This window comes from Erinaceus europaeus, chromosome 23, assembly GCF_950295315.1.
Source record: "Erinaceus europaeus chromosome 23, mEriEur2.1, whole genome shotgun sequence".
NCBI lineage: Eukaryota > Metazoa > Chordata > Mammalia > Eulipotyphla > Erinaceidae > Erinaceus > Erinaceus europaeus.
The window spans coordinates 3,851,784-3,878,414 of record NC_080184.1 but is presented as its reverse complement, the minus strand read 5'-3'; the positions used below and the strand labels follow the sequence as shown (position 1 = coordinate 3,878,414).

Below are 26,631 nucleotides of genomic sequence, written 5' to 3'. Positions count from 1 at the left end.
CCCCCATGTCCCCCTGTCCCCAGAGCTGATGCAGACCGAGGCGCACCACGTGCGGACTCTGAAGATCCTGCTGCGCGTGTACGCTCGCGCACTGCGGGAGGAGCTGCCCCCCGGCCGGGCGGCCGCCCTGCTGTTCCCCGCGGCCCACGACCTGCTGGAGCTACACGGCCGCTTCCTCGCGCGGCTCAAGGCGCGTCGCCAGGAGGCGCTGGAGGGCGACAGCGAGCGCAACTACACCATCCTCAGGATCGGGGACCTGCTGCTCGAGCAGGTGCGCGGGGCCGCGGGTTCGAGCCCTGGGGCCGGAGGGAGGCTCTCTCTGCCTCTGTTTCTCAGGAAGAGGGAGGGAGGGAGGGATGGATGGATGGTGGATGGGTGGATGGGTGGATGGGTGGATGGGTGGATGGGTGGATGGATGGATGGATGGGAAAGTTAGGGCAGATGTGTGGATGGATGGATGGGAGGATGGTTGAATGGACAAATGGTGGATGGATGGATGGATGGATGGGGAAAGTTGGGGGTGGATGTTTGGATGGATAAATGGATGGGTGGATAAAAGGATGGATGGATTAATGGATGGATGGATGATGGATGGGTGGATGGATGGATGATGGGTGGGTAAGTGGTTGAATGATGGGTGGGTGGGTGGGTGGATGGATGATGGATGAGTGGATGGATGATGGATGGGGTGGGTGGATGGATGATGGGTGGGTGGGTGGATGGATGGGTGGGTGGGTGGGTGGATGGATGCTGGCTAGATGGGTAGATGGATGTACTGGTGTAGCGTAGATGCAGGGCAGCTCCTGTCCTCCCATCGCCTGAATGTTTTCGCGCTCTCCCCTCCCTGCAGTTCTCAGGTGAAAACGGGGAGAGGATGAAAGACACCTACGGGGCCTTCTGCAGCAGCCACAACGAGGCCGTCAACCACTACAAGCTGCTCCTGCAGCAGAGCAAGAAGTTCCAGAACTTGATCAAGGTGGAGACAGCGTCTCTGTAACTTGGGTCTCATGGGTGGGGCAGGGGAGGCAGCACAGTGGTTCTCCAAAAAGGCTCTCATGCCCAAAGCTCCAAGGTCCCAGGTTCAATCCCCAGCGCCGCCACCAGGCAGAGCAGAGCAAACATCAGGGTTCTGATGTTTCTCTCTTTCATATCTAGCTCGCTCATAAAGTAAATAATTAAGTGACCCGGGAGGTCGCACAGTGATAGGGTTGTGGACTCTCGAGCATGAGGTCCCGAGTTCAATCCCCGGCAGCACATGTGCCAGAGTGATGTCTGGTTCTTTCTTTCTCCTCCTATCTTTCATATAAATAAATAAAATCTAAAAAAAAATAATAAAAGTAAATAATATATTCCAAAGAAAAAGACTCACATTGGGGGTCAGGCGGTGACGCAGCGGGTTAAGTGCACGTGGCGCAAAGCCTAAGAACGGTGGAAGGATCCCGGTTCAAGCCCCCGGCTCCCCACCTGCAGGGGAGTCGCGTTACAGGCGGTGAAGCAGGTCTGCAGGTGTCTGTCTTTCTCTCCCCCTCTCTGTCTTCCCCTCCTCTCTCCATTTCTCTCTGTCCTATCCAATAATAAATGGCATCAACAACAACAGTAATAACTACAACAAGGCTACAACAGCAAGCGCAACAAAGGGGAAAAAATGGCCTCTAGGAGCAGTGGATTCATGGTGCAGGCACTGAGCCCCAGCAATAACCCTGGAGGCAAAAAATAAATAAAATAAAATAAAATAAAAAACGAGTGATATCAACAACAATAATAACCACAACAAGGCTACAACAACAAGGGCAACAAAAGGGGAGAAAAATGGCCTCTAGGAGCAGTGGATTCATGGTGCAGGCACTGAGCCCCAGCAATAACCCTGGAGGTAATAATAATAATAATAATGAAAGAGAAAGAAAAAAAAAAAGAAAAAGACAGCGTGCTGGTTTCCCCATCGGCAAAGCGTAAACTTCACGAGTGGTGAAGTAGGGCTGCAGGTATCTCTTTGTCTCTCTCTCTCTCTCTCTCTCTACCTCCCCCTTCTCAATATCTCTGTCTCTATCCAATAAGAAAGAAAGTTAAAAAAAAAAAAAAGAAAGAAAAAGAAAAAGAAATGACCTAAAAATAATAATAACAAAAAAAAAATTTTCATTTCATTGTGTCATCATTAGTTCTTAGGCCACTGGGACTTCAAATCTGTGTGATTCCGCTATTCCCAGCAAGTCCCCCCCCCCCCTTCTTTTTATTTATTCTATTTCAGAGAGAAACAGAACCCAAAGCTCTGGCTGACAGCGGTGCTGGAGATTGAACCTGGGACCTCAGAGCCTCAGGCAGGAGAGTCTTTTTTTGCAGAATCATGATGCTGTCTCCTCAGATTCTTTCCTTCTCTCTCTGTCTCTCTCTTTCTAAATACTGTTGTTTATTTGTTTAATGAGAGCAAGGTGCAGAGAGACAGATACAGAGAGAGAGACAATACCAGAACACCTCTCAGCTCTGGATTGAACCTGAGACTTTGGTGGTCTGGGAGGTGGTGCAGTGGATAAAGCATTGGCCTCTCAAGCATGCAGTCCTAAGTTCAATCCCCAGCAGCACATGGACCAGAGTGATGTCTGATTCTTTCTCTCTTCCTCTCTTTCTCATGAATAAATACATAAAATCTATTGGGGGGGGGGGGCTGGTCAGTGCCATACCCAGGAAGGCACAGATAGTACTAAGCACAAGGATCTGGGTTCGAGCCCCCACTCCCCACCTGTAGAGGGGACACTTCATAAGCGGCGAAGCAGGTCTGCAGATATCTTTCTCTCTCTTTTTTTTTTAAACTTTATTTATTTTCCCTTTTGTTGCCCTTCTAGTTTTTTTATTGTTGTTGTAGTTATTATTGTTGTTGTTATTGATGTTGTTATTGTTGGACAGAACAGAGAGGAGGGGGAGACAGAGAGGGGAGAGAAAGACAGACACCTGCAGACCTGCTTCACCGTCTGTGCAGTGACTACCCTGCAGGTGGGGAGCCGGGAGACTCGAACCAGAATCCTTCCGCCAGTCCTCGCGCTTTGCGCCACCTGCACTTAACCCGCTGCGCTAGCGCCCGACTCCCGTTATTGTTATTCTTTTATATGATAGGCCCAGGGAGAGAGCTCACCTGGCTAGATGTCTACCTTGCCATGTACGCAGCCTGGGTTTAAAGCCTGGCATCGTGTCATCGTACTGCAACACTGGTGGCAACTTCAGTGATAACCATCTCTCTCTCTCTCTCTCTCTCTCTCTCTCTCTTAAACATTTTTATTTATTTATTAGAGACAGAGAGACACTTGCAGCCCTGCTTCACCACCTGTGAAGCTTTCCCTCCTGCAAGTGGGGACCAGGGACTTGAACCTGGGTCCTTGCTCACTACAGTCTGTGTGTTTAGCCAGGTGTACCACTGCCTGGCCCCCATATCTCTCCCTCTCTCTCTCTCTCTCAAATAAATAAATATATATTTATTAGGAAGAGATTGGAAGAGAGAGCAAGAGCCAGAGCATCCTTCTGGTACATGTGATGTCACGGATCGAACCCAGGACTTCATGCTTGAGAGCCCCAGGCTTTATTTAGCCACTATGTCCCCCTTCCGGGCCACAGACTCACCACAGTCTTGTCTGCGGATAAAGCCTCGTGGGCCCAACACACAGTGTGGTTTTTCCATTTCCCCAGAAAATCAGCAACTATTCCATTGTGAGGCGTTTGGGCGTGCAGGAGTGTATTCTGCTTGTCACTCAGCGCGTAACCAAGTACCCAGTGCTGCTGGAACGAATCATCCAGAACACGGAAGGTAGGCAGCCTCCCACCCTTTGTCAGCCTCTCTCCCCTTTCTCAGAACCGTGGACAGCGTCCGGGAAGCCACGTGGAAGGTGGGCAGGCTGTGGGGTCTCTCCGCTCTCAGCACCCTGCACAGCACCCAGGGAGCCCCATGGAGAGTGGGCAGGCCTGTGGGGTCTCTCCTCTCTCAGCACCAGGCACAGCATCCAGGGAGCCCATGGAGGGTGGGCAGGGCTGTGAGGTCTCTCCTCTCTCAGCACCATGGACAGCACCCAGGGAGCCCCATGGAGGGTGGGCAGGGCTGTGGGGTCTCTCCTCTCTCAGCACCCTGCACAGCACCCAGGGAGCCCCATGGAGGGTGGGCAGGGCTGTGGGGTCTCTCCTCTCTCAGCACCAGGCACAGCACCCAGGGAGCCCATGCAGGGTGGGCAGGGCTGTGGGGTCTCTCCTCTCTCAGCACCAGGCACAGCACCCAGGGAGCCCCATGGAGGGTGAGGCAGGGCTGTGGGGTCTCTCCTCTCTCAGCACCCTGCACAGCACCCAGGGAGCCCATGGAGGGTGGGCAGGGCTGTGGGGTCTCTCCTCTCTCAGCACCATGCACAGCACCCAGGGAGCCCCATGGAGGGTGGGCAGGGCTGTGGGGTCTCTCCTCTCTCAGCACCATGCACAGCACCCAGGGAGCCCCATGGAGGGTGAGGCAGGGCTGTGGGGTCTCTCTTCTCTCCCTGCCTGATTCTCTCTGTATCTGAAATGAAATTTCTTTGTTTTCTCAGAGCACGGCTCAGCTCTGGCTTATGATGGTACAAGGGATTGAACCTGGGACTTTGGAGTCTCAAGCAGGAGAGTCTCTTTGCAGAGCCATTATGCTAATATTATCTTCTCCTGAAATGAAAATGTTAAGAAGTCAGTCTACCACTAGGGAAAGATAGAAACAGGCTGGGTGTAGGGATCAACATGCCAACGCCCATGGCCAGCAGAGAAGCAATTACAGAAGCCAGACCTCGCACCTTCTGCATCCCATAAAGAATTTGGGTCCATAGTCTCCCCCTCCCAGAGGGGGAGAAATGATAGTGGGAAGATGACCAGATGGGTCTGAAACCTACTTCCATCAAGACCCAGAGAGGGAAAAGGGAAAAAAAGAACATTCCAAAATTGTAATAGATGTAACTGTGACTTAAAATGAAAGAGAGGACTATAGAAAAAAAAAATTGGGGAAATAGAGAGATAAATATAGAGACAGATAGTTCTAGAAATAATAGCGCGTATCTGTGACTTTGGGAGAACCACTGCAGTTTCCAATGGAGGGAATGGGGACACAGAACTCTGGTGGTGGGCACGGTGTGGAATTCTACCCCTGATATTTTGTCATTTTTTTAAATCACTAAAGAAAAAAAAAAATCATCCTAAAAGTTGTGGGATTTTGCATTTGTGAGACCCCAGTGCTGAAAGAGGGCAAGAAGAAAGAAGAGACAGCTGTCAGGAGAGGGAGTGAGGCCAGAGACACTGATTGGGTAGCTACTGTGCCTTGCCATATACATTCTACACAGGTTCGAGCCCCGGCACAGTGCCATCACATCGTATTTGCGTCCAAACAGAGTGCTTGTACTGTGCACAAGGACCTTCTCTTCCCTCTCTTCCTGCGGCCACACCAGAACTCTGGAACTACGTAGCATAGGGGGCGGGGAGAAAGAGAGGCGCGAAACTAGCAAGGGCCAAACCAGTTCTCCTGGCGGGGGGAGAGCAAAACCAAACCAATGTAAAGCATACGACAATTCCCCCTTTTCTTTTTAACTAAATGACCATAGTATCAGGGGTGTGGGGTGAACAGAAACCTGTATCGTACAGGCATTTTCAAAAAGGAAACTGGCTGGCACAAAGCACAAGGACCTGCATAAGGATCCCGGTTCGAGCCCCCGGCTCCCCACCTGCAGGGGAGTCGCTTCCCAGGCAGTGAAGCAGGTCTGCAGGTGTCTGTCTTTCTCTCCCTCCTCTCTGTCTCCCCCTCCTCTCTCTATTTCTCTCTGTCCTGTCCAACAACGATGGCATCAATAACAACAATAATAACTACAGCAATTAAAAAAAAAAAGCAAGGGCAACAAAAGGGAAAATAAATAAATAAATATTAAAGAAAAAGAAACTGGCACAAACATGGAGAAACATGTAAGCGAGTAACAAGAACCAGTGTGCTGCCAAGGGAAGGCCTGAGGGGGCCATTTTTTGCCTCTGTGGGCAAAACTTTTATCAGCTTAAAAAAAAACATTTCCTGCCTCTGGGGGCTTTACTTGGACAGGCATTTTCTTTTTTTTCTTTTTTTTTTTATTAAAATATTTTATTTATTTATTCCCTTTTGTTGCCCTTGTTGTTTTATTGTTGTAGTTATTATTGTTGTCGTCGTCATTGTTGGATAAGACAGAGAGAAATGGAGAGAGGAGGGGAAGACAGGAGGAGAGAAAGACAGACACCTGCAAACCTGCTTCACCGCCTGTGAAGCGACTCCCTTGCAGGTGGGGAGCCGGGGTTCGAACCGGGATCCTTATGCCGGTCCTTGTGCTTTGCGCCACCTGTGCTTAACCCGCTGCGCTACAGCCCGACTCGCTGCATTTTCTAGCATGGGGGGAGGGTGAGGCCTAGAGTCCCAAGGCATGGCTGCAGTCAGTCTTTGAGAAACCCAGCAGCATAAGGGGAAGCTGCTAGTTTTGTGCAAAGTGTCCGAGGTGTACCAGTGAGTCCAATAGAAGTGTCCAAAGCAGATGTCCACCGAAGAATTGCCAGGGGGTGAATTGTTGTACGTCTGTCTCGATGGGGAATGTCAGCCATCGGAATTCTGCTTTTCTGTAGAGAGCTTGACAGCTGCAATTCACTTACTATGAAACAAAACTTGTAGCAGGTTAGAAGTTTACCACAATTGATAACTCTATCACAATTGGAAGTCCCTTCCAGCACGATTCCAAGGCTATTTAAAGTTCAAACAATAAAATGTGGAAAGGCAAACATGAACCATAGAAAGAAAAAAGCCTCAGGCATGAGAATTATTAGCATAACCATAGCGCAATCTAACGTTTCTAATTGAGAAGGAATTTGAGAGTTTTACATATCAACAACGTCCTTTCAACCTTTTGTTACACCCATTCCAGATGGGGACACACCCTAGGTGTGCGCAGGTTTTTTTTTTTTAGACCAACTTAGTTAAAATATATTGATTGTTAACTAATTTTTACCTCAGACTTTAAGTGTAAGTTAATTTTATCTTTATGAGAATTACGTTGAAAACCTTTTTCATTTAATTCTGTCTGGTAAGAATATAGCCTTAAAGTTATATTTTTAAGCTTAAAGTTAATGTTACCAAACTTTAAACACACACATAAACATGGTCTTTAATACACAAGGAGAGAAACCTTTGTTGCGAAGACATGTCATTTTAAACACGAATTTAGATCTGTACTGTCTTAGTTGTTGGGGGGGTCACCATCCAGAGGTGGCTTCCCATGCAGCTCCACTTCTAGGAATTGTAGGTTGTGATCTCTGGATGAATCTCTGCGTGTTCTAGCTCGTCTGCCTTCAGACCCGAGCTGAGGATCTCGGCCAGGGGGCCCAGTTTCGGCAGGGAGCCCGTGGTCTCCGGGGGGTCCAGGATCTGTCCAGACTTCATAGCACGAGGGCGGGCGGGCCAGCCGTGCAGAAGGCGTGGGCTGAGGTGCCCTGGGGTGGCGGCCAGGATAGGCCGCCATGTCTGGTGCCCTGTTCCCAGCAGCCGAGCAGCGTGGAGGGAGCCTGCGCCCAATGTCCCACGCCACGCGGCGGAAAGCCGGCTCATGTGGGCTGGCATTGGGCTCCTGCAGGCTGGCGTTGGGCGGAAACCACAGAGTGGTCCAGAGATAAATGTTCCAGAAACAGCGAAACAGTCTCATGAAGAAAGGGCAGAGGCCTTTGGAGATCTCTTCACAAGCAGAAGAGAAGGCCATAGTGCATAGGTAGCCAAATTGTCTTCACTTATCTGAGAGATGCGCAGGTCAGGTCCACGTGGGCGCCATTTGTTGTTAAAGTTCGGAGGCTCCAACAGGCCAGGTGATTAGTTTGTCCTGCATCCTTCTCTTCCCGCGGCCACACCAGAACTCTGGAACTACGTAGCATAGGGGTAGGGGAGAAAGAGAGGCGCGAAACTAGCAAGGGCCAAACCAATTCTCCTGGCGGGGGGAAAGCAAAACCAAACCATTGTGAAGCATACAACAACGAGCAAGGATAGTGACTCTCTGCTGTGTGTATGTGTGTGTCTGTCTGTCTGTCTGGCAGCTGGCTCCATGGACTACGAAGACCTGAACCATGCCCTGATCCTCATCAAAGACATCATCTCCCAAGTGGACGCCAAGGTTAATGAATGTGAGAAGGGCCAGCGGCTCCGGGAGATTGCAGGCAAGATGGAGGTCAAGTCCTCCAGCAAACTCAAGAACGGGCTGACCTTCCGCAAGGAGGACATGCTGCAACGCCAGCTCCTCCTGGAGGGGATGTTGTCCTGGAAGACCACGTCAGGACGCCTGAAAGGTGAGCCCACCCCTGGGAGTGTTGCGGCCGTCATTTGGATAATGGGCAGTGCGTCATCTTGGATTGCACCCTCTTGAGTGAATGAAACAGTCGTGGAATGGGGATACCATACTGGATTGGTGGATTGTCTAGAATGGTGGCACCATCTTAGGTTGGTAGGTGTCATCTTCGTTCGGTTGCTGGCACCATCTTGGAATGATGGGTGCCATCATGGATTGATAACACCATCTTGAATGGCTGGACTACCAAGGAGTTGGAGGGATATGGTATTCTATTGTTGACACAGTCTTGGAGTAGTGAAATACATTGTGTGTTGATGACACTATCTTGGAGTTGGGGAGGCTATCTTGGAATGGTGACACCATCTTGGATTGGCCCGATCGTGGAGTGAGGGAAGACCATATTTGGATTGGTGGTCCCATCTTGGAATGGTGCATACCATCTTGGGTTGATGAGATCATCTTGGGTTGAAATGAGGGGTGCCATTGGTGTTGGTAGCACTATCTTAGAATGGTAGGTACCAGTTTGGACTTGTGAAGTGCCAGCTTGGATTAGTGGCACTGTCTTAAATGAATGGTACTGTCGTGGAGTGAGGAATGCCATATTGAATTTGGTGGGTTTTCTTGGATTGATGGTACTATCTTGGACTGATAGCGCTATCTTAGAGTTGATGGGGCCATCTTAGAAGGGCGGTGCCATCTTAGAGTGGTAGATATCGTCTCCGGTGGCAGCACCATCTTGAATGGATGGCACTGTGTTGCAATGGGGGATGCCTTATTGGATTGTTGGCACAATCTTGAAGCAGTGAAACCCATTGTGGATTGATGACACCATCTTGCACGTGGGGGTGTCATCTTATGGGTCACACTATCACTGAGTGAGGGGTGCCATGCTGGATGGATGGATTGGTGGCGCCATCTTGGATTTACAGCACTGGCTTGTAGTTGACTGTTCCATCTTGGGACGGTGGGTCACACCATCATGGAGTAAGCGGTGCCCTGTTGGATGGATGGGTTGGTGGCGCCATCTTGGATTTACAGCACTGGCTTGTAGTTGAGAGTTCCATGTTGGTATGGTAGATGCCATCTTGAATTGATGAGACCACGTTGGAGTCCAGGTTCGCCATGTTGATGGCAAGGTCTAGAAGAGGTGGCACCACCGAAAAGTGGTGGGTGGTATCCCGAGTTGACCACAACAGATAGGAGTGGGGGGGGGTGGCATCTTGGCCAGTGGCTCTACCCTCCACTGTTCTCGCCTCAGACGTGCTGGTTGTGCTGCTGACCGATGTTCTCCTCCTGCTTCAAGAAAAGGATCAGAAATACGTCTTCGCCTCAGTGGTACGTGTGTGTCTCTTCAGATGAGCAGTCCCCCCACTCTGGGGCCTGGGTGGGGCGGGGGGAGATGCTGGGGGAAGGGACTTCTTGACTGCTGCCTGTGCACAAGGACAAGTGAGGACCTGGTGGTGGTACACCTGGTTGAGTACACACGTCACCATGAGCCAGGATCTCTGTTCAAGACCCTCCTCCCCACCTGCAGAGGGGAATCTTCATGCATGAGAAACAGTACTGTAGGTCTCTCTCTCTTTCCCCCTTTCTTTCTTTCTTTCTTTCTTACCTCGAGAGCCAGCACTATGAATCCACTGCTGCTGGTGGTGATTTTTTTTCCATTTTATTAGCTAGGACAGAGAGAAATTGAGAGAGGAGGGGGAGAGAGAGAGAGAGGGAGAGAGACAGACACCTGCAGACCTGCTTCACCGCTTGTGAAGCGACTTCCCCTACAGGTGGGGAGCCAGGGACTTGAACCGGGATCCTTACACTGGTCCTTGCACTTTGTGCCATGTGCCCCTCTGCGCCACTGCGCGACTCCCTCAAATAATTTTTTTAAGAAATTCTATTTTTCCCCCTTTTGTTGCTCTTGTTGTTTTTCATCATTGTTGTTATTGCTGTCATCGTTGTTAGATAGGACAGAGAGAAATGGAGAGAGGAAGGGAAGACAGAGAGGGGGAGAGAAAGACAGACACCTGCAGACCTGCTTCACCGCCTGTGAAGCGACGCCCCTGCAGGTGGGGAGCCGGGGGCTCGAACCGGGATTCTTACGCTGGTCCTTGCTCTTTGCGCCATGTGCCCCACTGTGCCACCGCCCGACTCCCTCAAATAATTTTTTAAATTTATTTTTATTTATTCCCTTTTGTTGCCCTTGTTTTATTGTTGTAGTTATTATTGTTGTCATTGTTGTTGGATAGGACAGAGAGAAATGGAGAGGGGAGGGGGAAGACAGAGAGAGGGAGAGAAAGACAGACACCTGCAGACCTGCTTCACCGCCTGTGAAGCGACACCCCTGCAGGTGGGGAGCCAGGGCTTGAACCAGGATCCTTATGCGGGTCCTTATGCTTAGCGCCACCTGCGCTTAACCCGCTGCGCTACAACCCGACTCCCTCAAATAATTTTTTTAAGAAACTTAATTTTTCCCCCCTTTTGTTGCCCTTGTTGTTTTTCATCATTGTTGTTATTGCTGTCATCATTGTTGTTAGATAGGACAGAGAGAAATGGAGAGAGGAGGGGAAGACAGAGAGGGGATAGAAAGACAGACACCTGCAGACCTGCTTCACCGCCTGTGAAGCAACTCCCCTGCATGTGGGGAGCCGGGGAATCGAACTGGCATCCTTCCTCCAGTCCTTGCGCTTTGTGCCACGTGCGCTTAACCTGCTTAACCTGCTCCACTGCCTGACTCCCAAATATATATATATATATTTTTTTTTTTTAAGAAAGCAGGCTCACTGGGAGGAAGCTTCACAAGTGGTAAAGCAGGTCTGCAGGTGTCTCTCTGTCTCTTTCCCTCTCTATCTCCCCCTTCCTGTCTCCATTTCTCTCTGTCCTAGCCAATAAAATGAGGGGGGGTGGCCACAGGAGCAGTGGGTTTATAGTATAAGCACTGAGCCCCAGCGAGAACCCTGGATACAAAATAAAAAAGGAAAAAAAAATACTGGAAGGTGACTCTCACTCTCTCTCTCTCTCTTTCCCTCCCCCCCACTCTCTCTCTCTCTCTCTCTCTTCCCCTTCTCTTCCCACCCATGTCTCCCCCCTCCTCCCAGGACAACAAGCGCCCTGTCATCTCGCTACAAAAACTGATCGTGAGAGAAGTGGCCAACGAGGAAAAGGCTATGTTCCTCATCAGCGCCTCCCTGCAGGGCCCAGAGATATACGAAATTTACAGCAGCTCTAAGGAAGACAGGAATGCCTGGGTGGACCACATTCGCAGGGCAGTGGAGAGGTGAGCCCCTACCCTCCTCAGTCAGACCTGCGTTCTAGCCCCCGGCTCCCCACCTGCAGGGGAGTCGCTTCACAGGTGGTGAAGCAGGTCTGCAGGTGTCTCTCTTTGTCTCCCCCTCTCTGTCTCTCCCTCCTCTCTCCATTTCGCTCTGTTCTATCCAATTAAATATATATATTAAAAAAATTGGCCACCAGGAGTAGTGGATTTGTAGTGCCAGCACTGAATCCCAGCGATAATCCTGGAGGAACAAGAAAGAAAGAAAAAAAGGAAGGAAGAAAGGAAGGAAAGAGAAAAAATCCCTGGGATCTAAATGGATAAATGGCAGTGATTATTCTCCCCCCCACGCCCTATTTGGTTTAGTTTGTTTGTTATTTTCTCAAAGCCCTGTACGGCTCTGGCTGATGGGGGTGCTGGGGATTGAACCCAGAAACTTCAGAGCTTCAGGCAGCAGGAGAGTCTTTGCAGAACCATTATGCTGTCTCCCTGGCTCTGCTTTTTTTTTTTTTCCTTGTTGATTTGTCAGAACTCTTTACATATGTGGTTTGTTTCTGGGGTTTTTTTTGTTTTGTTTTGGTTTTTTTTTTTTGTTTTTTTAACCAAAGCCCTGTTCAGCTCTGGCTGATGGTGGTGCTGGGGAATTGAACCTGAGGACCTCAAGAGTCTCAGGCAGGAGAGTCTGTTGCAGAACCGTGATGCGAACCGTGATGCTGTCTTGCCAGCCTCTCCTTTTCCTTTATCTCCCTGAGCTAAATCATCCACCAAGCCCAATAACCATTGGCTCAGTGGCCAATTCTGGTCAGCCTGCTAAGAAGTCCCATCCGTCTATTTGTCCCGCCTCCACAGCTGTCCAGATGAGGAGGAAGGACTCTTCAGTGAGGCTGAAGAAGAGAGGAAGATGAGGTTGAAGGACTTCCAAGGTAAGGGGGTGCCTTCTGACCCCCCCGTGTCACCCATGGGTGGAAAAACAGTATCACATACGCTAGCATGACTCATTTCCTCCCTCTTCCTCTCCCTCTTTTTTTCTCTCCCTCTCCCTTTCATTACTAAATAAATCCTTCAAAATAAAATTTAAAAATAGCCAGTGGAGGGGTCAGGCAGTAGCTCAGCGGGTTAAGCGCCCATGGCATGAAGCGCAAGGACCAGCGGAAGGATCCCAGTTCTAGCCCCCGGCTCTTCACCTGCGGGGGAGTCGCTTCACAAGTGGTGAAGCAGGTCTGCAGGTGTCTGTCTTTCTCTCCCCCTTTCTGTCTTCCCCTCCTCTCTCCATTTTTCTCTGTCCTATCCAATAACAAGGGCAGCAATAACAACAATATTAATAACAACGACGATAGGGGGTCAGGCGGTAGCACAGCAGGTTAAGCACATGTGGCGCAGAGCGCAGGGACCGGCGTAAGGATCCCAGTTCGAGCCCCCAGCTCCCCACCTGCAGGGGATTCGCTTCACAGGTGGTGAAGCAGGTCTGCAGGTGTCTGTCTTTCTCTCTGTCTTCCCCTCCTCTCTCCATTTCTCTCTGTCCTATCCTACATCGAACGACATCAACAACAATAATAATAACCACAACAAGGGCAACAAAAGGGGGGGAAAATGGCCTCCAGGAGCAGTGGATTCATGGTGTGGGCACTGAGCCCCAGCAATAACCCTGGAGGCAAAAAAGAAAAAAAAAAAGTAGCCTAGTCAGAGTGGAGGGGTTTGTGAGAGAGCTAACTCAGTGAAGGACATACACTGCTATAAGCTGGAGAGGCATGGGTTCGAGCCCCGAGGTATCAAATGGGAGCATCTCTGGGGGGTTGGAGGGGGGCTTCATGAGCAGTGCAGCTGTATCTCACCCTCTATATTAAGGAGAAGGAAAAAAGGGTGGGGGAGGCAGCATAATGGTTCTGCTAACAGACCCTCCTGCCTGAGGCTCTGAGGTTCCAGATTCGACCCCCAGCATCACCATCAGCCAGAGCTGAGCAGGACTCTGGTTTAAAAAATAAAAATCTCAGGACCAGGTGGTATGGCACCTGGCTGGGTGCACGTGATACAATGTACAAGGGCCCGGGTTTGGGAGTCGGGCGTTAGCGCAGCGGGTTAAGCGCACACAGCGCAAAGCGCAAGGACCGGTGGAAAGATCCCAGTTCGAGCCCCCGGCTCCCCACCTGCAGGGGAGTCACTTCACAGGCGGTGAAGCAGGTCTGCAGGTGTCTGTCTTTCTCTCCCCCTCTCTGTCTTCCCCTCCTCTCTCCATTTTTCTCTGCCCTATCCAACAACAATGACATCAGTAACAACAATAATAATAACTAGAACAATAAAACAAGGGCAACAGAAGGGAATAAATAAATAAATAAATATTTAAAAAGAAAAACAACAAGGACCCGGGTCAAGCCCCTGGTCCCCCACCTGCAGGGGGAAAGCTTTGTAAGCGGTGAAGCAGGGCTGCCGGTATCTCTCTTCTCTCTCTCTCTCTCTCTCTCTCTCTCTCTTCATGTCTCTTTCCCCCTCTCCATTTCTCTTGTCTCTGCCGGTAAGAAAAAGGAAATCAGGGCCCATGAGGTTCACCAGTCACTCCGTGTTGCGTTTGGATAATTCCTGTGGAAACTTCTAGAAGCCCCTCCCTGGGAATATTAGGGGGTGAGGGGGGTGGGATTGGGTGGCCTCTGTCCACTCTGCCATAAGTGGGCAGGTGGGGGGAGGTTCCCTCAAAAGAGGCCGAGCCCCCCCCCAATGTGTGACCCTCCAGAACGCCTGGCGAGGAAAGACCAGCAGATCATGCAAAGCTTGTGTGAGAAGCATCAGATATTCCAGGAGATGGCGGAGATGAGAGGCCTGGCACTGGAGGAGCCGGGCCCCGCGCGCCTCCTCTTCCGGGCAGGAGACCCCAGCGGTGCCCTGGAAGGAGAGACTATCCTCAAGTCAGCCATGAGTCAGAGTGAGTGGTGGGAGTCCTCCCTACAACTGGTGCTGGCATCTACTGGGGCGGGATGGGGTGGGGGGTGTGTATGTCCAAAAGTCCCAAAGCTCCCTCGCCTGGCCAGCAGAACAGCTCACTTTGAAGAGTGCATCTGCTCGGCCTTGTGAGTTGACCCAGACTCAAAAGTGTGGACCCCATTGCACTGGGGGAAGCTCTCCTACTGGGATATCTTCCAAACAAACCCCCACACACACGCACACGCACACATGACACATACACACTATTTATTTTGCTGTTGTTGTTTTTCTTTCTTTTTTGCAATATTTTTAATTTATTATTGGGTAGAGACAGAGAGAAATTGAGAGGGGGAGAGAGAGAGAGAGAGAGAGAGAGACACCTGCAGCCCTGCTTAACCACTTGTGAAGCTTCTCCCCCCCCTGCAGGCGGGGGACCAGGGGCTTGAACCTGGGTCCTTGTGCACTGTAATGTGAGTGCTTAACCAGGTGCGCCACCACCTGGCCCCCATTTATTTTATTTTATTGACTTCTGTATTTTTCGTTATTTGATAGGATAAGGAGAAATGGAGAGGGGCAGGGTGGTGGTGCACATGGTTGAGCACACACATTACCCTGCACAAGGATCCAGGTTCAAGCCCCCGGTCCCCACCTGCAGTGGGAAAGCTTCACAAGTGGTGAAATTTCCCCCCTGCAGATGGGACCAGGGGCTTGAACCCCGGTCCTTGCACAGGGGGAAATGTTCCTGGAGCCCCATCCCTCAACCACCCCCAGCCCCTTGCTCTTCATTTTTAAAAGATCTTTTGGGAGTCGGTAGCGCAGCAGGTTAAGCTTATGTGGCACAAAGTGCAAGGACCACCGTAAGGATCCCGGTTCGAGCCCCCGGCTCCCCACCTGCAGGGGAGTCGCTTCACAGTCGGTGAAGCAGGTCTGCAGGTGTCTGTGTTTCTCTCCCCCTCTCTGTCTTCCCTCCTCTCTCCATTTCTCTCTGACCTGTCCAACAACGACATCAATAACAACAACAGTAATAACTACAACAATAAAACAAGGGCAACAAAAAGGAATAAATAAGTAAAATTTAAAAAAAAAAGAATCAGATGCCGGTTTGAGCTCCTGGCTCCCCACCTGCAGGGAAGTCCCTTCACAGGCGGTGAAGCAGGTCTGCAGGTGTCTGTCTTTATCTCCCCCTCTCTGGCTTCCCCTCCTCTCTCCATTTCTCTCTGTCCTATCCAACAATGAATGACATCAATAACAACAATAACTACAACAAAAAAACAAGGGCAACAAAAGGGAATAAATAAATAAATTGTTTTAATTATTTACTTATTGGATGGGGCAGAGAGAAATTGGGGGGGGGAGGAGATAGAGAGGGAGACACATGCAGCCCTGCTTCACCCCTTGTGAAGCTCTCCCCCTACAGGTGGGGACCGAGGGCTCGAACCTGGGTCCTTGTGCACTGTAGTGTGTGCGCTTAACCTGGTGTGCCACTTCCTGGCCCCCATAAATCTTTAAAGGGAGGAAAGGAAGAGACAGGAATGGAGCTGAGGGCGGTCAGTGAAATAGCTTACGTGGGTGTGACTCTGTTTAGTCTGTTGTGACCCAGGTCAGCGCCATATCCAGGTGAGCCGATCACGTCACTCTGGTCACAACTGCCCTTGGCAAATTCGGTGCTGTGATATCTCTCCCTCAAGAAAAAAAAAATGAACTAGGGCCAGGGCGATGATACACCCAGTACAGCACAAGGACCCGGGTTCAAACCCCTACATATAATGGTTCCGCAAAGAGACTCTCCTGCCTGAGGCTCTGAGATCCCAGGTTCAATCCCCAGCACCACCATCAGCCAGAGCTGAGCAGGGCTGGGATGGGGCGGGGGGGGGGGGGGGGGGGGCGGGGAGAAAAGAAACAAACAAATAAACAAGCCCGCTTCCCACCTGCAGGGGAAGCACTTAAACCAGAGATGAGATGAAGCAAGTCTGCACGTGTCTCTCTGTCTCTCTCCCCGTCCTCTTTCAGTCTCTCTTTGTCCTCTCAAATAAAACCAATAGTTGTTTGTTTTTTTAAAAAAAAAAAAAAAAAAGAGGATGATTAGCACAGCAGGTTAAGTGCACATGGCGCAAAGCGCAAGGACCGGCATAAGGGTCCCGGTTCAAGCCCCCGGCTCCCCACCTGCAGGGGAGTCGCTTCCCAGGCGGTGAAGCAGGTCTGCAGGTGTCTGTCTTTCTCTCCCCCTCTCTGTCTTCCCCTCCTCTCTCCATGTCTCTCTGTCCTATCCAACAACAATGACATCAGTATCAACAACAAAAATAACTACAACAGTAAAACAACAAGGGCAACAAAAGGGAAAATAAAGAAATATAAAAAGAAAAACTAAATTTAAAAAAATGATGATGAAATAGTGAACTGAAATCCTGCATTTGGGTGGGGAGATGGGAGCACCAAACACCCCCCCCGAGAGGCCTCCCCCCTCCCCCATCAGTCCCCACCCCCACGCTCAGTGACCCCCCCCCACCCCCGTTTCCCCCAGTTGAGGACATCCACAGCTTGCTATGCAGACGGCTGGGTAATGCCAATGGCCAGGCCCAGGACAGCGGCGGGGGCCTGGGGGCCCTACCCCGTAGAGCTGAGACCTTTGGGGGGTACGACAGCACAGGGAACCCCGGAAAAAGTGAGTGCGGACCCTCCAGGTAGGTGGATGGGTGGGTAGAACCCCAGGGACCAGTCGGGGGGGCAGCAGAGAGTCTGATGGACCCACCCCGTCCTCCGCAGAGCCCCAGTCCCCCACCACCCAGCCTTCCAGAACCCCCCATCCAAATTGGGGTTCCAGTACACCTTTGTGGGGCGGGGATGCTGGGAAGCGGGTGCTGGATGTCCAATTCTGACAGCCCAGTCGAGCGGATCCATTTGAGGTGCACCCCTCTTCCAAGCCCTCGCCCCCATTCTGATAGAGGAGGGGGAGCAGACGTGGGGGCATCCCCCCATCCTGTTCATGCTCCCACTTGGGGTCCCCAGGTGGCAGTTTCCGGATGAAGAGCTGGAGCAGTGACCCCACATATCGAGATGGGCAGGGGACCCCTGCAAGCCCCACCCCCCTGCTCAGCGACACCCCAGAAGCCTCCGAGGAAACTGTCCAAGAGGTACCGTGGGGTTCCTTGGGGGCTGTCCCTGGAGAGCCCCCATTGTCACTGTATTGGGGGAGCTACCTGCCCCGGGGACCCCCGGAGCTCCCAGCAATTAGAGCCCCTCCTGTCCCAGGTGACATTCAGGCAGATGTGCATGCAGGTGGTTCCAGGTGTGGGGGGGCGGTGTTGGGGGGAAACTGTGATCTTTTTTTAATTATCTTTATTTATTGGATAGAGACAGCCAGAAATCGAGAGGAAAGGGGGTGATAGGGAGAGAGACAGACACCTGCAGCCCTGTCTCACCACTCGCAAAGCTTTCCCCCTGCAGGTGGGGATCAGGGGGCTCGAACCTGGGTCCTTGTGCACTGTAACATGTGCGCTCAACCAGGTGCACCAGCACCAGGCCCCGGCAGCTGTGATCTTATCTGGAGACCCACAGCCTTGGATTCTGCACCGTGACCTCACAACCAGTCCTCTGTATTTGATTTATTTGATAAAGACAGAAATTGAGAGGAGAGGGGAAGAGAGACGGGGGAGTGGTTAGCATGATGGTTATACAAAGAAATTCTGGGGAGTCGGGCAGTAGTGCAACAAGTTAATAAGCACACGTGGCATGAAGCGCAAGGACCTGCATAAGGATCCCGGTTCAAGCCCCCGGCTCCCCACCTGCAGGGGAGTCACTTCACAAGCGGTGAAGCAGGTCTGCAGGTGTCTATCTTTCTCTCCCCCTCTCTGTCTTCCCCTCCTCTCTCCATTTCTCTCTGTTCTATCCAACAACAATGACAACAATAAAACAAAAGTAACAAGGGAAAATAAATAAATTTATTTTTTTTATTTAAATCAAAAAAATCAGAAATTCTCATACCTGAGGCTCCGAAGTCCCAGACTCAATCTTCCCACACCACCATCAGCCAGAGCTGAGCAATGTTCAGAGAGAGAGAGAGAGAGAGAGAGCACCCAGGACCTTGAACCTTAATATTTTTTATTTAAGTTTATTATTGGCTAGAGAGAGAAATTGAGAAGGGAGGGGGAGATACACAGAGAGAGAGGGCTCTACAGCCCTGCTTCACCACTCGTGAGCTTTCTCCGCTTAACTGGGTAACCACTGTCTGGCCTTCCCCTTGTTTTTAAATAAAAGAGATACAGACAAGACCAGAAAGAACCTCAGGCAGGAGACTTTGGTGGTTTTTTGTTTGTTTGTTTGTTTTGTTTTGTTTTTGCAGAACCATGGTGCTATTGCCCCAAAACTTTTTTTTTCCTCCAGGGCTATTTCTGGGGCTCCGTCGAATCCACTGCTCCTGGAGGCTTTTTTTTTTCCTTTTGCTGCCCTTGTTGTTTTATCATTGTTGTTGTTGTTCTTGCTGTCGTTGTTGTTGGATAGGACAGAGAGAAATGGAGAGAGATGGGGAAGACAGAGAGAAAGACAGACACCTGCAGACCTGCTTCACCGCCTGGGAAGTGACTCCCCTGCAGGTGGGGAGCCGGGGGCTCGAACCGGGATCCTTAACACCAGTCTTTGTGCTTTGTGCCACCTGCGCTTAACCCACTGCGCTACTGCCCAACCCCCCCCTTTTTTTCTATTGCCACCTGAGTTATTGCTGTAACTCTGTGTCTGCACAGTGAATCTCCCTGTCCTGATGGGATTGGGTGTGGGTGTAGGTAAGGACAAAGAAATTTGAGAGGGGGAGAGAGAGACCCACAGCCCTGCTTCACCACTCAAGAAGCTGCCCCCCCTGTAGGTGGGGATCAGGGGCTTGAACCCAGGTCCTTATGCATGATACCATGCGCACCACCATCCAGCCCCCCCAAGTTTTGGTTTTTAAATAGGGAAAGAGAGAGATTCTGCAAGTAAATAGACTTTCTGAAGTCCCTTGTTTAATAAACCCCAGCACCACCATCAGCCAGAGAGCTGTGCAGGGCTTTGGTAAAATGGAAGGAAGGGAAGGAGAAAGGAAAGACAGAGAGAAAGGAAGGAAGGAAGACGGAAAGAAAGCAAAAAAAGAACCTAACTATAGATTCTTGGTCTCTTCAGGATGACAGCCCTCACCTTGAATCCCGGCCCCATCCGCCCACTCTGGAATTTGAGGTAGGCAGGGCGGGGTGGGGGAACCCCATCGTCCTGCCACCCCTTCACCCCTGGGTTGTCTCTGGGTCACAAGCCCAATCTCTTTCTCCTCCCGCCCCTTTTCCCTGCCTAGCTCCTGCAAAGAATCCACACGCTGTCCCAGCTACTCCTCAGCCTGCAGGTATGGGACCTCGGGGCGGGGGTGGAGGGCGGGGGAGAGGCAGGGCAGGGTGCACTGAGCGCTGGAATCTTCAGAACTTGTAGGCTAGGAGTCAGGTGGTAGCGCAGCGAGTTAAGCGCAGGTGGCGCAAAGCGCAAGGACCAGCATAAGGATCCCGGTTCGATCCCCCAGCTCCCCACCTGCAGGGGAGTCGCTTCCCAGGCGGTGAAGCAGGTCTGCAGGTGTCTGTCTTTCTCTGTCCCCTCTCTCCTTCCTTCCTCTCTCCATTTCTGTATGTCCTATGCAACAACGACGACATCAACAACAATGATAATAACTACAACAAGGGCAACAAAAGGGAATAAATAAATAAATAAATAAATAAATATTAAAGATAGAAAGAAGAAAGGAAGGAAGGAAATAAACGTGTGTTGGGGGTAGGGATGGAGGGCTAGGGAAATCCAGGCGAGGCCAAGGCATTCTGGGAAGTGAGAAGACTTTTCCCCCCACACTGGCCTGCAGGGTGGTGTAGGGGTTTAGAGGAGCAGGGCAGAGTGCCCACCCTGAGCACCGGGGCATTTGCAGGCTAGCAGGCCTGGCTTGGGGGGAGGCCCCAGGCAAGGCCTTGCACCCCGTGACCCTGCGGCCATCCACCTGTCCCCCCCCAGGCGGCCATCGCCCAGCAGGACAGCTGCGTGGAGATGCAACGCACCAGCCTGCAGGAACGCGAGCGCCAGCTCCGGCTGCAGTCCACGCGGGGCAGCCTGCTCCTGGAGCAGGAGCGCCAGCGAACCTTCGAGAAGCAGCGGGAGGAGCTGGCGGCCGTCCACAAGCTGCAGGCGGAGCAGCGGCAGGAGCAGCAGCGCTGGGAGAGGGCGCGGGCGGCGGAGCAGCGGGAGCTGGAGGCCGAGGCCGGGCGGCTGCAGGCGCGGGAGAGCGAGGCCCGCCAGCTGGAGCAGAAGCTGCGCCAGGAGCGCGGGGAGCTGGAACGGCAACGCCGGGCCTACCAGCACGACCTGGAGCGGCTGCGGGAGGCCCAGCGCGCCCTGGAGCGGGATCGCGAGCGCCTGGAGCAGCTTCGGAGGCTCAAGAAGCAGAACACAGCACCCGAGGCCCTGGCCGAGGTGGGGTGACCCCTGGGAGGGGAGGGGTGGGGAAGGAGGCCCCGAGTTCAAGGCCCCTGTGTGGATGGCATGTACCAGATGGATTCTGTAGCTGTCTCTGTCTTCTGTCTCTCATGCCAAGAGATCAATATCAAAGGAAGCCAAAGAAGGGGGCAGACGGTGGGGCACCCACAGTACAGTGTGCTAGGACCCAGGTTCGAGCCCCCGGTCCCCACCAGAGTGGGGAAGCAGGGCTACAGGTTGTCTCTCTGTGTCTCTCCCTCTCTCTGTCCCCATGCCCTCTCAATTTCTCTCTGTCTCTATCCAATAATAAATGTTTATTAAAAAAAAAGGGAGTCAGGTGGTAGCGCAGCGGGTTAAGCCCAGGTGGCACAAAGCGTAGGGATCCCGGTTCGAGCCCCCAGCTCCCCACCTGCAGGGGAGTCGCTTCCCAGGCGGTGAAGCAGGTCTGCAGGTGTCTATCTTTCTCTCCCCCTCTCTGTCTTCCCCTCCTCTCTCCATTTCTCTCTGTTCTAGCCAACAACAACAACAACAGCAGTTAATAACTACAACAATAAAAAACAAGGGCAACAAAAAGGAATAAATAAATATTTTAAACATTTTTTAAAAGAATTTTAAAAAGAGAAAGGAAAAAGAAGAGGAGGAGAAAAGAGCTTCTTGGCAGATGGGTGCAGTGCTGAGCTCTCAGGCAAGAGGCCCCAAGTTCGAGCCTTTTGTGTTGCATGTGCCAGAGGGATACTCTGCTTCTCTCTCTCTCTCTTCCCCCTTCTCTCTCGTGCCAACAAGTTAATATGAAAGGAGGAGGGAGGCTGGCTGGCTGGCTGGCTGGCTCCCTGGGCGATGGCACAGCGGATAAGCCGTTGGACTCTCAAGCACGAGGTCACAGGTTCAGTCCCCAGCCACATGTGACAGAGGAAGGCTATGCTCCCCTCTCTCTCTCTCTCTCCTCTCTCTCTCTGCTAATAAGTTAATATCTAGACAGAAATAAAGGGGGGTCGGGGGGCAGTGCAGCGAGTTAAGTGCATGTGGCAGGAAGCACAAGGACCAGCATAAGGATCTCAGTTCGCTTTGCAGGCAGTGAAGCAGGTCTGCAGGTGTCTGTCTTTCTCTCTCCCTCTCTGCCTTCCCCTCCTCTCTCCATTTCTCTCTGTCCTATCCAACAACAACGACATCAACAACAATAACTAGAACAATTTAAAAAAAAAAGGGCAACAAAAGGGAAAATAATAATAAAAAAAAAATTTAAGAGGGAGAAAGGGCGATAGTATCATGGTTCTGCAAATGACTCTTCTGCCTAAGGCTCTGAGGTCCCAGGTTCAATCCCCAGCACCACCATCAGCCAGAGTTAAGCAGGGCTCTGGTGTCTCTCTCTCTCTGTCTCTCTGTGTCATTAAAAATAATGACATGTTTATTGACTGGGAAGACAGTACAGTGATTCTGCAAAATACTCTCCTTTCTGAGGCTCTGAAGTCCCAGCTTCAATCCCCAGTACCACCATCAGCCAGAGCTGAGCAAGGGCTCTGGGGGGTGGAGGTGGGAGGAATGAATGAATGAATCCATCCACCCATCCATCCATCCATCCATCCATCCATCCATCCATCCACCATTACTGGTGGGATCCCAGCACTTCTCTCCCCTCCAGGCCCAGCCCGCCAGTCACCCTCCCAGCTTCAATGGGGAAGGGCTGGACTCCAAAGCACTGGGCCCTCGGGGGAGCTTGCTGCTGCCCCCTGGTGTCAGCCCTGAGTTTAGCGCCGAGCGGCCCGAGGGGACCCGCCGAGACAGCACCATGGCCAAGAGCGACGTGCCCATCCAGCTACTGAGCGCCACCAACCAGTTCCAGCGGCAGGCGGCCGTGCAGCAGCAGATCCCCACCAAGCTGGCCGCCTTCACCAAGGGGGCCAAGGACAAGGGCAAGAGTCGTGGCTCCCTGCGCTCGGATAGCTCAGGTGAGGCAGGCTCCGCTCAGCACCACGGACAGCACCCAGGGGGCGGGGCTGTAGGTCTGTCAGCACCACGGATAGCTCCCACGAAGCCCCATGGAGGGTGGGCAGGGCTGTGGGGTCTCTCCTCTCTCAGCACCATGCACAGCACCCAGGGAGCCCCATGGAGGGTGGGCAGGGCTGTGGGGTCTCTCCTCTCTCAGCACCAGGCACAGCACCCAGGGAGCCCATGGAGAGTGGGCAGGGCTGTGGGGTCTCTCCTCTCTCAGCACCAGGCACAGCACCCAGGGAGCCCCATGGAGGGTGGGCAGGGCTGTGGCGTCTCCCCTCTCTCAGCACCCTGCACAGCACCAGGGAGCCCTGTGTAGGGTGGGCAGGGCTGTGGGGTCTCTCCTCTCTCAGCACCATGCACAGCATCCAGGGAGCCCATGGAGGGTGGGCAGGGCTGTGGGGTCTCTCCTCTCTCAGCACCAGGCACAGCACCCAGGGAGCCCATGGAGGGTGGGCAGGGCTGTGGGGTCTCTCCTCTCTCAGCACCAGGCACAGCACCCAGGGAGCCCCATGGAGGGTGGGCAGGGCTGTGGGGTCTCTCCTCTCTCAGCACCAGGCACAGCACCCAGGGAGCCCCATGGAGGGTGGGCAGGGCTGTGGGGTCTCTCCTCTCTCAGCACCCTGCACAGCACCCAGGGAGCCCCATGGAGGGTGGGCAGGGCTGTGGGGTCTCTCCTCTCTCAGCACCGTGCACAGCACCCAGGGAGCCCATGGAGGGTGGGCAGGGCTGTGGGGTCTCTCCTCTCTCAGCACCCTGCACAGCACCCAGGGAGCCCCATGGAGGGTGGGCAGGGCTGTGGGGTCTCTCCTCTCTCAGCACCAGGCACAGCACCCAGGGAGCCCCATGGAGGGTGGGCAGGGCTGTGGGGTCTCTCCTCTCTCAGCACCAGGCACAGCACCCAGGGAGCCCATGGAGGGTGGGCAGGGCTTCCGGTCTTTTTCTCTTTTCTGTTTTCTACTGAAAGGATGAAAAGCCTGGCCCCAGGCTCCTTCCCCAGACTCACATTAAACAATAAATCAGGAAACTTATGGCACCCGCATGGAGCTTTGCTCAGCAAAAGTAAACACCTTTGCTTGCACCAAGCCTTGAATTTGAGCTTTTGCCACCTGCCAGTCTCAGGTTCGAGGCAGGCCCCACCTCACAAAAGGAAGCTTGGGTGGTATGCTGTCTGTCTCTCTCTCCCTAAAAAAAGTTACCTAATAACAATAATAATAATAGGTGATCCAGGAGGTGGTGCTGTGGATAAAGCATTGAACTCTCAACCATGAGGTCCTGAGTTCAGTCCCTAGCAGCACATAGACCGGAGTGATGTCTGGTTCTTTCTCTCTCTCCTATCTCATGAATAAGTAAATAAATTTTAAAATGATAATAACAGTACATCTATAGGGCTGTGAAGACAGCATCATAGTTCTGCAAACAGACTCTCCTGCCTGAAGCTCTGAGGTCTCTGGTTCAATCCCCGGCACCACCGTCAGCCAGAGCTGAGCCAGGGCTGGGCACTAGCACACCGGGTTAAGCGCAGTTGGTACTAAGCACAAGAACCGGTCTAAGGAACCCGGTTCGAGCCCCCGGCTCCCCACCTGCAGGGGGGAAGCTTCACAAGCGGTGAGGCAGGTCTGTCTCTCTCTCTCTCTCTCACCCTCTCTCTCTTTCTCTGTGTCTTCCTCTCTCTCAGTTTCTCTCCTATCCAACAATAGCAGCAATGACAACAATAATAATAATGGAAAAAATGGCCACCAGGAGCAATGGATACATAGCACTGAGATATATATATAGTAATTCTCTGTGGGGCATCATGCTGGGTGCCAGGGCCCTGAATCCACTGCCCTCAGGAAGTAAGGGCCCCCCCAGTCACCCCACCTTGCCGCTTCCTTTCCCCCCCCTGCAGTCCCCTTTGACCTGAGGCAGCCTCCACTTCTGATCAAGTTCATGGGCAAAGAAGAGAGTGCCTCCCGGAGCCGCCGCTCCCTGAGTCCCGTCCTGTCCAGCACCCAGGGACCCTCAGCCCCCTTGGCCCCTCCAGGTGAGCCCCCCAGCCCACCGCAGGGCTCCCCTAATTCCCAGCCTGGCGGCTGGCCGATCCTAACACCCTGAACCCCCCCCCCCTTCCAGACCCCTGCTTCCCAGCCTCCAGTCCCGCTCCCGTGGACCTCACCCCTGAAGGCTTCTCCTTCAAGAGCAGCGGGGGACCCCCCTACCAGCCTGTGCCCCCACCGACTGCCCCACAGGACAAGGATGATGCCAACAACGAAGATGTGATCTTCTTCTAACGGAGGGGGGGTGTGGTGCCCCCTCCCTGCCGCCCCTCCTCCCTTCCTGAGCAGACTGCTATAGGGGGGTGCCAGCCTGGGGTCCCCAAGATTGCTGTAGGGTTAGCTGGGTTCCTCCTGTTTGTTGGAAGTCCTGGCACCCCCTGTGTGCGGACGGAGAAGGCTGACTCTTCCCAGGTGGGGGAGGGAGGTGATGGACTGAGGGGAGGGTGGGGCGGTCCCCCAGAAATAGCCTGGCCAGAGCGCAGTCTGAGAAAGCATAGACAGCCCCAGATCACCAGGACACGCCAGAGCGTGTTAGTGGGGGTCCCGGGCACCCCAAGGCCAGGGGTCGGGGTCCCGTGGGTCTGAATGCCCCACTTAAGTTTGGCTACTGACTGGTCCTGGGGTTGTTGAGGGGGCTTTGTGGGGGCTGGCTGTCCCCCAGGCTCTCAGCTGCCCCACACCTGAGTGTCCCCAGCCCCCTGTGACAGGAAGCAAGTGGGCTGGTGTCCCAAAGGGCACATCAGTCCAGCCCCGAGGTTCTGGGTGTGGAGGGAGTTAGGGGGGAGGTAGGGGTGACAAGTGTCCAGGGAGCCAGCGGTGCCCAACGCACTGGGTGAGTTGGCATCCATGTCCCCTTGTCTCTGTCCCCACGCCAGCCCCTCCCCGGTTCCCCTCTGTCCCCTCCCCCTCCCCCCACACACACACCTGAGACTCTGCAGAACTTGTCTGTCACATGTCCCTCGGTGTGTGTGGAAGGGGGGGTGTCTTTGTACGGAGAAGCAATCAGAGCACTTTAAGAGAAAAAAATAATAATAAAAGACAGAATCTGGGTCCCCTGTATGCTGGTGAGCATTCCTGGAGGCCTGCCTGCAAGAGGCACCAGCCTTGTGCCCCACCCCCACCCCCACCCCAGTGTGTCCTGGTAACTCCAGGATCTGCCGATGGGCCACATAGTGGGGGGAGGGTGGGGGGGAATCCTCCCCAGGGGGCACTAACGTACCCCTGCTGTTGTGGGGGCAGTTACTCCCTCTGGTGCCCCCCCAATTTCCTGCAGCCCCCACAACCAAGACTGCTGCTAGGCAGAGGCTCTGCCCTTTGGAGGGGGGGGTGGCATGGCAGGTGGGTTGTGGGAACTGGTCCCCATGCTTAGGACTATCAGATTTGGTTCTAGCAATAAAGGAAAAAAAAAAGTCTCAGAAGCAGCTTCTTGGGGGTTGGTTTTCAGAAGAAGAAAGAAAGAAAAAAGAAAACGAATAAATGAAATAAAGACAGTTATTATCACATGGAAACTTTTTTTTCCTCTCCAGGGTTATCACTGGGGTTCTGTGCTCACACAACTCCCACCACTCCTGGGGCCATTAAAAACAAAAGGGGGAGTCGGGCAGTAGCACAGCAGGTTAAGCGCACATGGCACAAAGCTTAA

The 26,631-nt window shown here is 52.7% G+C and overlaps 1 protein-coding gene across 2 annotated transcripts; it reads left to right on the top strand.

The window, feature by feature from the left end:
* ARHGEF18 (Rho/Rac guanine nucleotide exchange factor 18) lies at positions 1–26,489 on the top strand. 2 transcript variants are annotated; one of them, XM_060181626.1, is made up of 16 exons: positions 1–271; positions 851–976; positions 3,673–3,790; positions 8,068–8,316; positions 9,577–9,653; positions 11,408–11,586; positions 12,430–12,503; positions 14,306–14,494; positions 17,015–17,155; positions 17,500–17,624; positions 19,642–19,695; positions 19,808–19,855; positions 20,503–20,958; positions 22,601–22,907; positions 24,842–24,976; positions 25,066–26,489. In XM_060181626.1, exons 1-16 carry the CDS (start codon positions 29–31, stop codon positions 25,221–25,223), a joined length of 2,679 nt encoding a protein of 892 aa, XP_060037609.1. In that variant the 5' UTR covers positions 1–28; the 3' UTR covers positions 25,224–26,489. The 2 variants fall into 2 exon arrangements, with proteins under 2 accessions (XP_060037609.1, XP_060037610.1); XM_060181627.1 differs by lacking the exon at positions 17,015–17,155.
* Positions 26,490–26,631: the final 142 nt, after the last annotated feature.